The 12,953-nt window shown below is 48.9% G+C and overlaps 1 protein-coding gene across 1 annotated transcript; it reads left to right on the top strand.

The window, feature by feature from the left end:
- The first annotated feature begins 8,062 nt into the window (after window positions 1-8,062).
- NKX2-8 (NK2 homeobox 8) lies at window positions 8,063-10,016 on the top strand. Its single transcript, XM_027880690.1, has 2 exons — window positions 8,063-8,422; window positions 9,368-10,016. Exons 1-2 carry the CDS (start codon window positions 8,257-8,259, stop codon window positions 9,910-9,912), a joined length of 711 nt encoding a protein of 236 aa, XP_027736491.1. The 5' UTR covers window positions 8,063-8,256; the 3' UTR covers window positions 9,913-10,016.
- Window positions 10,017-12,953: the final 2,937 nt, after the last annotated feature.

Here is a 12,953-nt window from a genome sequence, read left to right as displayed (position 1 = left end):
TCAGCTTGAAAAGGAGGGGAGAGTTGGGGAGGGTCAACAGTCATTTATTCACTATCAGTTATTGTGTGTTCTTTCAGCCCCTTGGCTTTCTGTACTCCCCTTTTCACTGAGCCTGTGTGTTCAGGATTTGTCTGATGCCTCAGCTGGCTCCTTCTCTGTCAAGCCTGCTAGGGAACTTGTTAGCTATTTTTGTAGGACATCAGGCAGACTCAGAATCTGCTCTGGTTCTGCATCTGCAGGGATTCAAGTTGCTCTCCAGTGCACACTGCCCACAAGAAACCTCAAGGGGAGTACATAACTGAATCACCAAGCAAGTCTACTCAAAGTCAAAAACCCCTGAAAAGTATATCTATGAGTGTTCATAAAGATTAACTCCTTGCAAGGGAGCAGGTCGTGGGCCTAGCAGTGGAGCGCTGCCACAAAGGTGCTCTGGGAGAGGAGCATGATAAGTGGGACTGAAGTGGTGTAAAAGTAAATTGGATTTACCTACTTCGTTAATTGCTGCCCATAAGTAAAAATTACTCTTTCTTTTTTAAACAGTATTAATGCCTGGCTGAAAACTTTATGACAAATTGCTCCTGTGTTGTTTTTTTATTTTTTAATGGGAACTCCAGCAGCCACATTTTGGAAGCTGTTAGTTAACACCTTTCAGGTAGGTGTAGAGAGTGATAAGATTATCAGTTCCCTCAGCCACTCCTCATAAGTCTTGTGCTCCAGAACCTTCACCAGCTTCACTGCCCTTCTCTGGACATGCTACAGCACCTCAATGTCCTTCTTGTGTACTGAGGGGCCCAAAACTGAACTGAATTTGAGGCGTGGCCTCACCAGTGCCAAGTGCAGTGGGAGGATTTTTCCCTAGCCCTGCTGACCACACTGTTTCTGATACAAGCCAGGAAAAGCATTCATGGCATTTAAGAAACTGCAATAGAAATTAACCACAGGTTCTCCTGGATTCTTAAAACATGAACTGTGGAGAGGGAAAAATAAGGGCAAAAAAGACCTAAATCACGGGTTGACAGAAGCAAAGGAAACCAAGACGGCTATGGAGACAGTCACTGAGGAAGACAAGACGATGAATCATCCAGTGTGAGGTTTAAAGACCAAAATTATGTTAAATAATGAGTATCAAAAGTGGGTATATATATAAAATATATAAAGTTATAGGTGTGAAATTTGTTTTATATGAAAATAAACCAGCTTCTTGCTGTGCAAACCTGGAACAACCTTCTTTGCAACATACATTTGCAGGAGCAAAAAAGCAACTAAATATTAAGTTGGAAGAAAGCTGAAAAAATCAGATTCGGACTGTTAATTACATGTGGAAATAGATACATTTGGATCTGGGCTTTGGCCCATGTACAGTCAAACATAAAAGCCAATTTTATTGCTATGAACTGGAAGTAACCCTTTCTCTCTCATGGTAACTTGTACAGACAAAACCTCTGTGTCACTTACTGTGTGGCATGCCCAAGCAACCCTGGTTTCACCCATCTGAACGCTCTTGAAGTCAGCTGAGTTACTTTACTCAATATTTTCAAGGCTGCTGTAGTCAACAGCACGTAAATAAAAGGAAAATTCAGCCAGAGAGTGGTAAGAATCCACAATTTTAGAACGGACTTTCTGTGCTCATATCTTTTTACCTGCAGCATCAGGAACAAATCTTTCAGTTCTAGAAATGGCCATGAGACACCTTTCCCTTAACACTTTCATTTGAGAGCCAGAAGTGCTTTTTAGCCTGATTTCACAAAGTGCAAGATTATCTTATTTTCTGCCTGACACCTGGGGAAAAAAAAAAAACTCAACCAAATCTGATAGATGGTCAAAAGTCTCAAAACCAACTGTGATCACAGGAGGTTTATGAAATGTAAAGGCTTGAGGAAAAGCCCAACTTATTGACTCACTAACAGAAAACGCATTCTTGACTTTGCAGCAACCTGCTCACAAGTCAGTGTATGTGATGGCCAGTCTGTCAGTGTGTAGCTAGCCAAAGCACTGCTGCCTTTTGGTGACTTGGCAGGTCACACAGGAAGAAAATAAAACCTTATGAAAATAATAAAAGGACTTTTTAAAAGTCTGCAATTTTGGCTGCCAATTTTATTCTAATAATTCAATAGAATTTAACTAATAGAGGATATTTATTGGAACTTAATGACTACTTATGACTACTTAAAAATGGAACTGATATCTTACAGTGCAGGACAAAGAGTTACACACTGAAATCAAAAATATACCCTTCTAAACTGTCCAAAGAACAAAACACCTTTTGTCTCTGTGAAGGTCTGTTAACGGTGTTGGTCAACATAACAACTTCCCTCAGAGAAACTCTTGTCCTCTCCTGCAGTTTCTCAAAAACTGCTTAAGGACTTTACTTTTGTCTTACTATTCACCCCATTTTCCTAGCAACACTCACTTCCGTTTTGGGGTCAAACTATCAAGGGTCTTAATTCCCACTGAAGTAAAGGGTAGTTAGATGCCGAAACACTAGATGTATCTGGGTCAGGGTCATTGCCTCTGCCTGAAAGCAGCCCCTTTCAAGGTCATTGGTTCTAGTGTCTGTCCTTTGAGTTTCAGAGATAAAACCTTCACTCTGGAGCCTGAGCACTTTGCACAGGTGTGTTGTACAGAGTGGGGAAAAGCTTACACACTCCAGATAAAGAAGCTGAATCTGGGCCCAAGATCACACCTTGTCTTGGGCATGCTTTGCCCCTTGGCTGGAACCTGTTCGTGCCACTCTATACATCCCATGACAGCTGAGAGCACAAGAAGGTGAGTAGCATTGCAGTGATAGTAGGTACAGAGCTCACACTCCAGCCAACTCCTAACAGAGCAACTGTTGCAGCTTCATGAGCCAAGTAACCCCAGTGGGAAGTGAAAATCCCATTCCCTCAGCCTTTCCCGAGAGCTGAGCTCCAAGGAGCCCAAGGGAAGGAAAGCTCAGGCAGCTGGGCAGCCCTGTTCACATCCACACCAGTTTGGCTCTGCACAAGCTAGTCCCAAACTGACTCCAAAAACAAGGAAGTCTTCCTTGCTGCTTTGCTCTCAGTCAATTTGCAAAATAAGTCCTCCAGGATTATCACACAGACCAACTGAAAAACCCTATCCAGAATCCTCCGCTGTTGTGGGGGATCCCTGTTTCAAGGAGTAAAGTCTCTTGTTTAAATGCAGAATAGAAAATGGAGGGTTTCAGAGAAAGTGTAAGCCTTGGATAGCATGCTTTGTACAAATCAGATCCAATAATTAGTATTTATTTTTAATCAGTGAACTCCGGAAAAAAACAAACCAAAATAGAAATGATAGCAAAGGGAGTCATGATTTGGATGGGAAGGGAGTTAGTGCACCAGAGAATAAGAAACTTCCAAACTGCCTACAAAAGAAAGAAGTTTAGTTTAAGTTTGTTCATTTAATAAGTTAAAGTTGATGTATGTAGGTACTTAGAACTAAAAAAAACAAACAAAAAAAAACACAAAAAAATATAAAAACCACCACAAAACAAAACAAAACTCCCAAACCCACCACCAGCAAAGGAGCTGCAGAAGGTGCAGGTTGATAGGATGCATTAGGAAATGGGCAAAACAAATTACATTACTGTACTGGAAAAGAGAGACAGATACAACATACAGAAATACAGAGAAACCAATTTTTCCTATGGGGAATATTCCATGCATTCCACAGTATTGCTCCAAATAGAAAATGCATCATAATGAATATCAATTGCAAAGCAGAAGACAAGAAAGAGCTTACAGTAAAGTTCAAAGTCTAAAGGTGTTTTATGGTTGAGAGGGAAAGATACTATTTTCAGATAATGAATGAAAAGAGTGCAAACTTCTGGAAATGTTCATTATAGAAAAAAAAATTAAGTAAAGAATTCTTTATTTTTATATATAAGATGGAACCTTGCCTGCTTAAAAATCCATTCGTTCCTCCTTAAAGCCGGGACTACACCAATCACAGTCAGACGATCGCTGTACTGACAATATTTTTTTTTCTTCTTTCTCTCCTCCTCTCTCGAAGTGTAGGGGAGATCAACTGTTTTAAGAAAATTCTCCATTTCTGCATCTCACATACATCGATTTGGTCAGGCTGCTTTGCAATCCTCCACTGAGCTCAATAAATGAACCCATTCAAATAGAGACTGGGGTGGGGGAGAAAGGCCACTATTTTCTCAGGTGGTCGGAGGTGTTTTTACAGTGGGGGACGGTGAGGAGGGGTGTCGGGCAAGGGCGCGGCGGGAGCCCCGACGGGACGGGATATCCTCAAAGGGGTCGCCTCTCCCGCACGAACCGCGCTGTCCCTCAGTGAGACCCCGGCTCGCCACGATGCCCGCAGCTCAGCCCCGCTGCAGAGTTTCCTTCACGGGCGGCCGCGGGTGAGGGAGTGGTGGCGGCCGAGCATCCGTACAGAGGGCAGCGGCCACCGCGCCCCCACTTCTCCAGGCTTCAGCGGCTGCGGGGACACGGGATTCCCGGTATCCTCACTTTCCTACTGCATTTCACATGAGCTGCAAGCAAGCATGGTCTTTGGGGAGTGAGATGGAAAGCACGTTGTATGCTATGTGCAAACAAGCAGGCATTTTTTAAATTGTTTTTTTCATTATACCCTTGGAAACTTGAAAATTCATTTAAGCGGGCAGAGGAGCCGAAGTGTTTCTATGGATTTATCTGGCCATATGCATCAGGTCCACGGAGGCCAACATGATCTCACCCCGTGAGCCCACAGAGACGGGCTGCTATAGCTCCCCACCGCACCAGCGGGTGGAGCACACGCGTGGGCGCTGCCGCTTACTTTTAGCATCCCTGGAGAAATGCCTGCCCCGTCTCGTCCCCCTGGATGCCATCGGGGAAGAGGCTGCTGTCGGTGGGATGCCGGGGACACCACGTAGTAGCGGCCTGTGCAGAGGGGTGAGCGGTAAACTCACTCCTAGGACAAAGGATGCCGTCCCCAGGGGAATCGGGAGTCCCGGGTCCCGGGGGAGAGACTGTCTCCCCAGGTCCCACGCAGAAGTGGGGAGGGAGAGGATGAAGTCTGAACAGGCAAACCACGAAAGGAGACCGAGCAGCCAGAGCTGAAAACTATCCACATCGGTTCCAAGCAAACCAAGAGATGAAACATTTCAGGTTATTACGTTCTCCCTTTGAAGCGAACCATTTCCCGCAGATAACAATGTGTAGATATATTTAGACAGCTCGACTCGTCCAAGGGGAATGTGTCTTGCGCTATTTGAGAAAAGCTCTAAGAGTAAGTGCAAATATTTGATGCTGAAGAGCTCTTAAGGCTAGAAGAGTACCATTTACTTATTTCTACACATCAGTGTGGGCTTAGGATGTTAAATAGATTAAAAGGCTAAGAGAGGTCACTGAAGTAGACTCTCTTTCTCTCATCCTGACTTTTTTTCCTTGCAAAGTTTTTGTACTTTCTTTAGAATGTCCTAGGCAAACTCCTCTTAAGAGCCACCTCGGATACTGTATAAGTTTGTGGCACTCTGAACTCTGGCCCCCTCCCCTCTTCTAGTCGACCCCCCCGAAACTCCGCTCCAGTGCAGGCATCCAGCAAATATTTGCCTGCGGGGTCAAGATATTAATAAGCACTTCTCGGTAGCCTTTTATACCCGGGTGCTCGGGAGCGCGGGACAGTGGCGGCGCTGCCGACCGGGCCGGGGCAGGTGAGCGTGGCAGTACCTGGCGGGCGGGGGGGCTGGGCCGGCACCAACTGCGCCGCTCCCCGCAGGCCGTGGGCTGCCCCGGCGGTGACACGGGCAGTCGGAGCCGAAGGGGACACAGGGGCGGCCGCGGGAGTAGCCGCTCAGCCGAAGACGGACACGTCGTTTCAATTTAATCTCATTTAAAAAGACGTAACTAATAAATTTGTATGGACGGGGCTGCCGGAGACGTAAAGCAGAGTCGATAGTGGTTCAATCCCATTGAACCCTATTGAAAACCATGACAACAAGAAACAAGCTCCGATTTATCCCGGAGAGTTAAAGCACATTGTGGGAAGGCGTCAATCACCTATTATTCCAGATCTGAACAAATGCAAAATCTTGACTGGAACAAATGCTTCCAACAGGTCCGGGACATAGGGCTACATTTCCCTTTTGTTCACGGCCTAGCAGTTGGCATGTATTTGTGCTCCCCTCGCTCCGACCACCCAGGATGGCTGTGAGGCTGTGCTCGGAGGTGGGAGATAACTACTGTCACCAGGCACGCTTGATAGGTGGCTGCAGTAATCACGGCCTGGGAATCGTTTATATGGAGCCTGTCGAGTCCCGAAGAAATATGCGGGAAGTTGGCCAAATGGAGCCTTGTGCCCCGTTCATCTCGCCCACAAATCTCGCCGAAATAAATCTCACCTCTCCCTTGTCGCTATTGCTCTATTGACGTTTTCCCCAAGAAGTGTAACTGCTCCCAGAAGCGACACCCGGAGCAGGGCGGGTAGAGGGTCTGGGGGGCAAGAGAGGGGCTGGATAAATATAATCTATATACAATAGCTTATAGACGCCTATTTGGACAGGAAGATTCGAATCGACAAAGCGGTCGGATAGAAAAGTATCTCCGCGTGTATCTGCATTCTGTTTCAAGGCGCCCAGTGCAGGGTTTCGCGCTGTCTCCCCGTCGGGTATGAGCTGTATGCGCTTCGACCCGCGTTCAAAGAAGGGTTGATTTGCTGGGTGCCTCCTGCCCTGCAGACTTTGCTCCATCCAGCTGGACTCGCCCCTCACTGGTTTTCTAGCCGAGCGCTGGGTGCCTGCCGCGCAGCAGGCGGGAAGCTGCGGAAGGCCTCTGCGGTGTGAGAGTGGGGAGCGTGTCCCGCCTCCTCCCCCTCCGGCCCCACGGTTTGGCCCACGCTGTGCGACACGCGTGAACATCGCCCCCATCTGCTACTTCTGCCCCTGCCCTGCGGCTGGAGACCGAGCCCTGTCATTGCGGGTTTGAATTTGAACGCCACACCGGGCTGCATGTTTCTGTATCGTATTTTCTTGTAAGTCCTCGCAAAGGCCGACCGCAGCTTCGCAGGGGGATGGGGACACTCGTTTAAAGTGCGAGGAGGGGATTGTCCCGGGAGCTGCCTTGGGGCAGTCCCCCAGGGGACTGCGGAGCCAGTGTTGGCACCCTCCTCCCGGGGGGGGGCCGGTCTCCGGGATCGTTTGCTGCCACTTTTGGCAGATGAAACGGCGGTCGGTAGGGACGGGAGACGCGAGGATAAATGGACACGGCGTGTTTGATCTCTTCTCCCTCTTCCCAGCTGGAATCGTTTGAGCAACTCACACATCTCGCCCGACAGGATATTCCCCGGCTTAGTACCGAACTAAATGATGTTAAAATAAAAGATCTTCCCTACTCGATGTCCCAACTCTTGCTTATGGACCGAGTGTGCCAAGCTCCCGCCATCACCCTTCCGGAGAGAAAGGTGCACCTTCCATCTACCATGCCCAGGAGAGGCAAAAAACCCCCAAACCAACCCAGAAAACCCATTCCTCACTGCACACATGGGCCAGCCTTCCTCGCCAAGAGCTCAAACCTCGCCGAGGTGTGAAAAATGCCCTGTTGAGGGTAGGAAACATGCCAGTAACATGAGGGAGAATTGGAGGTAGCACTGCAAACAGCCCGGGGAAATAAAACAAATAAAGACTTAAATTCCTTCCAGGTTTAAAGAACGAGGGGAATGGGGGGGGGGGGGGGGAAATAAAGAGGGAGAAGAGGGAAGGGGGCTCTCGGCAGGCTCTGCGGATGTCCTGAGAGGATTCACTTTGTCTGCGGATAGAAGGGACGCTGGTGGCTTTGGTGGCGGATGGAGGGGGGTGGTTGTTGGTCATCCACATGCCACCCAAGATGTTATTCACTGCTAACAATTACCATTATCTGTCCCCACTTTTGGCTAATCAGACAGAATATGTAATGATGAAGCCTGTTTCCTGCTGTCTTTGGGAGGTAACGGGTTATTCTCTCATGGGGGTGGCAGGAGAGGGGGGTTACACCTACTCCCATTAGGGCTTTAGCACTTGACTAATTCAGGTACTTAGCATCCTATAGACAGGGACGGTTTGAAAGCAGGCAGTGTTTGCAGTGGGGAGGACTGTTTATATAAACAGGACACCTCTGTAAACGACACTAATATTTGGGGTTAGGTGGCGATGGAAAGGAAGGTCCTTTTGAGCACGGAGATTCCCCAGTAACCACACGTGGACCTTTCCTAGCAGCTTTTAAGAAAGGGGGTTCGGTTTGGGGTGATATTTTTTAGGGAGTGTGTGCACAACCTACCATGGCCACAACTGGCAGGATCAGTTTTACAGTGAGGAGCATTTTGGATTTACCAGAGCAAGATGCTAATAGCATAAAGCAAGCCTCTGACCATCACCACTCAGCAGAGAACTACACCGGCTCGCCGTACCGAGGGTGGATAGAAACAGACAGAAATCACTATCCCTGTGAGTATGAAACGGACAGGAATTCACCATCTCCGCACGGTTATTTTTTATTTGTTTCCCCGCTTCCTCTGGGGAAGATGAGAAGAAGAGAATTGCCAGCGTAAGTAGCCTACAGGATCGGGGGGATCGAGACTGGGGATATTATAGAATATTACTGAATTGTAACAACGAAACAGCAGAAACGTCACGGCCAAGAGCTTAAGAAAGAAAATATTTATTTTTTTTTTCCTTTAAGTCTGTGTATCTTCCCAGCTATGGCAGAAAGCAAAACCTCAGGCTCTATTCACCAATCTCTCTGCGTTTATCGTTTAAGTCCACTTCCCGGCTTATTTTTTTCCCCCATTTCACTGTTGCAAGAAATCCTGCTTTTTTTTTGTGCTGGATGGAGTTCAGGCCACCCCACGCTCCGCAGAGGGAAGCTGAGCACACACCCTGTGCTTCGACTCCCAGCACTGAGGCAGAGTGTCCTGGACACCACCGCCTATATCCACGCATCTTCCACCGTGTAGGGCAGGCTGCGGTTCGCAAACCCAGGTGTGATTGATCGCACCTCGCACACATAAATTGTGCCACAGATACACGGCATTTATTGTATACCCGTGTTTGTGCATGGGGGGGAAATCATCCTTTGAATGGGTGCGGGAACCCCATCGGTATAAGTTAAATATTAAGGTAATCGAGCTCAGCAAGCCCTTAGGCTTTGTGCGGCGGAGCGCTCATGCCCCTGCGGGGATAGCTGGCTGGGGCACAGCCTGATCTGTCCCGTGGGCTAGGTTTAATGTATTTGAAGGGGTTGGCTCGCATCTCTTGTTGACTGTTGGGATTAATCCGGCCCGGTAAACAGCCAGGGCTCTCCCTGCTCTCGGCGGCTCATTGCTTCCTCAATGCCTGCCCCTCTCCCCGGGCCCGGCTACCCCCTCTCTCTAACCCTCTCGCTGTCCCCAGCTTCCGACGAGAGCGGCCCGGAGATGAGCTTGCCTGACTCCACCCAAAGGTCGCTTCCCGTCCGCGGCTCGGAAGCCGAGGAGAAGAAGAAGAAGCGGCGGGTGCTCTTCTCCAAGGCGCAGACACTAGAGCTGGAGCGGCGATTCCGGCAGCAGCGGTACCTCTCGGCGCCGGAGCGGGAGCAACTGGCCCGGCTGCTCAGCCTCACCCCCACGCAGGTGAAGATCTGGTTCCAGAACCACCGCTACAAGATGAAGCGGGCGCGCAGCGAAGGTCCCGGCAGCCCACCGCCGCGCCCGCCCGCCCTGCTGCGCCGGGTGGTGGTACCGGTGCTGGTGCGGGACGGGGAGCCCTGCCGCGGCTGCCCCGCCAGCCCACCGTCACCCACCCCACGGCCCAAGCTGGGCTGCGCCCTGGCGGGATGCAGTGCCCAGGCCGCCCTCGCCCTGCAGGGTTACGGAGCCTGCCCGCCCGCTGCCGCCCTCGGTGTCTTCCCCGCGTACCAGCACTTAGCGCACCCCGCCGTCGTCTCCTGGGGATGGTGACAGCGGCGCTTCGCCCTCTGGGACAGGACTCATCCCACGGGCGCGGGGCGGCCCGCTCCAGCCCCAGGCTCTAGTGCGGGGAAGCAATGAGGTGCGCCGGGGCACCGCGGCGGCCGCGCTCGGGCGGACCGGGCGGCGGAGAGCCCTGGACGGTGGCCCGCGGGTCGGAACGAAGCTGGCCCGGGCCATGCTTCCCTCCTCCAGCCTCGCCCGAGGGCGTGGATGGCGCGTGAGGCGCGAATTTTGTAAAACCTCCGCTCCTCCTGCTCCTTTTCGAGAGATATCTAGTTAAAAAATAATGATCATCCTAGCGACCTAGTGTGTTTTAAAATAGCTGACTCTTCCAGTGACTAATAAAACTGGTTTCGGCAATTAATTTTTTCTCTACGGAAAAGTGTAGCTTTGACGATTGGGACTGTTTCGTAGAATTGCCTCCTGTTCTATAAAAGCTTGAATACTAGTCTTGATTGCGCCAGCCGAATTTAACTTTCAGGTTCGTTTATTTTATCTATATGAACCGGTAAACGGCGAATAAAGTTTGCTGTAAGCATCTCATTGTAAACTTGCTGATAATTTCTATGGGAAACGTGAGCCCAGAGTCTTCACGACCTTGTGTTTTAAGCGGCAATGTCTTTTTTAGAGCAGCTAAGGCAGCATCCAGAATTAAACCAATCTTCCCGTTAGCCTGTAACAGTTCCAAATATCGACTGGGAAACGGTAGCCAAGAGAATTATCCTCTGAAACTCTGCTGAACTATCGATTTTATTACTTTGGGGTGAAAATAATAATATAATTGTCCTGGCAACCGCCAGTGAGGAAAAACCTTAAAAAAATTCCACAAAGCCAAACCCAGGTCTCTCGGACAGGACATGCGGATCAGGAACGCGGAGGGAGTATCTGGGGCGAAGACTCACGGGGTGTGATGCAGACAACCTGCCAGCAGAGGAAAGATTGTCGAGGAAAAGGGACCCGCAGAAGATATTTGGGTGGATTTTTTATATTTATTTTCACTTTATTCCCTGGAAGGAGGTTACTTCGGGCGAGATGTGTCCCTAGGATGGGCCGTGCTGTCCACGCATGCCGGAGAGCCCGCGGGGAGCAAGGCTGCGAGGCGCCGCCTTCACGGAGGGAGAGGCAACCGAAAGCACACGCGGACATATGGGTTTCCGTGGGTGCTTTCGGTTGCCTCTCCCGTGGCGACGGCGGCGGCAATAGGACCCCTTTCACCTCCCAGCCCTACCTTCTCCCGGGGGTCGCGCCCCCTCCAGGTGGGGCGCCTCTGGCCTCAGCTGCATTGCAGGACGGGCCGGGAGAATCCAGAGACACCAGTCCTCCCACCTGCGCCTCCTTCCCTGCTTGGACAGGGGACCGTGTGCCAAGGGGGAGGCACAGAGCGGCCCGGGCCTCTGGGATGGGTGGGAAGACGTGGGGAAACACAGCTTCTGTATCACCTGGGTTTCGTTTTATAGTTTTATTGTTTGGTTGGTGGGTTTTGATTTTTGTTGTTGTCTTTCCCTTTATTTTTTCCTCTTGCCATTCGAAATGTTGCTTTTTTTTTTTTTTTTTTCGTCTCAGCTGCTGGCCACCTTGTCTCCCATATGGATGGGGTTATCTTAGAAGAATCTCCCAGAGAATCGCTCCTTAAACCTCCTTTTGTCTTGGGGGTTGAAAAGGGCATTGTTCTGCATGAAAAGGACCTAGACAAAATCCGCACTGTTTCAATTCAGGACTGTTTAATCAGTCCCTAGTGACAATTTTATGGGGTTTAGGTGGTACAATAGCATCTTTTAAAACCTTGTGGCCTTCATGAAAACAAAGGGCTTGAATTTTATGGGCTTACAACTCCAATTAGAACACTGCCAATGTGTATGGGAGATTATCAAATTTGTATCATAAAACCCCTTTATAATAAATAATTACCGAAAACGGGGGAGGATGGGGGAGGGGGAAGGGATCCGGACTTCAAGCGATGAACTTTGTTGCATGTAGATTTAAAAATACAGATGCTGCCCTCTATTTTACCTCTTTGAGATCCGGTTATGCAGTAGTGTGAAAATAGCGTGATATCGTCATTTAAAAAAAAAGAAAAAAAAAAAAAGACAACAAGAGATGGCCGCTCCTCCTCAGCACAAATCTACCCTTGGTCAGCTTACCGAGTGTTTGCAGCATTCTATTCGGAAGTATCTCTCTCTGGCTCTATACTTATCTGGGCTGCTCTCCTGTCCGGGAGCCCACACATGGCCATAGGAAAGCTCTGTAAAACAGGAGGGCTTCACTGAATTACTGCTTTTATCAGTTACTGTTCGTCCTGACAATGACAGAGGACGTCTCTTCCCAGTCTCAGGCTGCAGCGATTTCCTCTCGTCGCCAGCTGCAATGTCGCCTGATGTGGGTTTCTTCCCAGAAAACGTGCAGTTTGTGAGTGTTGCCTTTTACCAAGCCCAGGGAACGGGAAAGGTGCAATTCCCGGGCACCGACAAAGACTAAAGCCGTGCCCTTGCAGGGTGAGCAGAAGTCATTGCAGCAGAGGTGCAGAGAAGACGGTAGTGTCAGGTTCAAGCAAGGAGAAAAGCAGCTTCCTTAATTTGATGCATCCAAGTAGAATGAAGAATGTATTAAATAATGAAACAATTCAGTAGACTATGGAGATTTACAGTAAAGAGGAAGACTTGTGCAGAAGATAGGATGGGACTGAAAATGCTATTTTTTCCTGACAGAATCAAAGTAATCTGTCCAAACTTTTAGTGCATTTAGCAAGGAAAATAGTTAACGTTACCAATGGCTAAGGTGCATCTAGGAGATAATTCTTTAAAAGTGTCATTAAAAAGCTTTAGGGTAAAAGAAACTTAGCATCTTTCAGTGTATTTTCTGTTACTTTGGCTTAGTTTTTAATAAGTTACGAAATCACCTCAGCTGATGGTTTGGATATTTTGTCGCCTCCTTAAAGAGGTGAATGCACGGGCTCTGCCTTTTCCCACTGCCTCTCACTGTTACTTTCACCCTGAAAACAGGCCTATGATTTCAGTGAAACTAATGAATAA

Source organism: Empidonax traillii, unplaced genomic scaffold, assembly GCF_003031625.1.
Source record: "Empidonax traillii isolate 1590-97213 ecotype Southwest subspecies unplaced genomic scaffold, ASM303162v1 scaffold74:size2480735, whole genome shotgun sequence".
Taxonomy (NCBI): Eukaryota; Metazoa; Chordata; class Aves; order Passeriformes; family Tyrannidae; genus Empidonax; species Empidonax traillii.
Note: the sequence above shows the minus strand (reverse complement) of the source record. Positions and strands in the feature narration are given on the sequence as shown.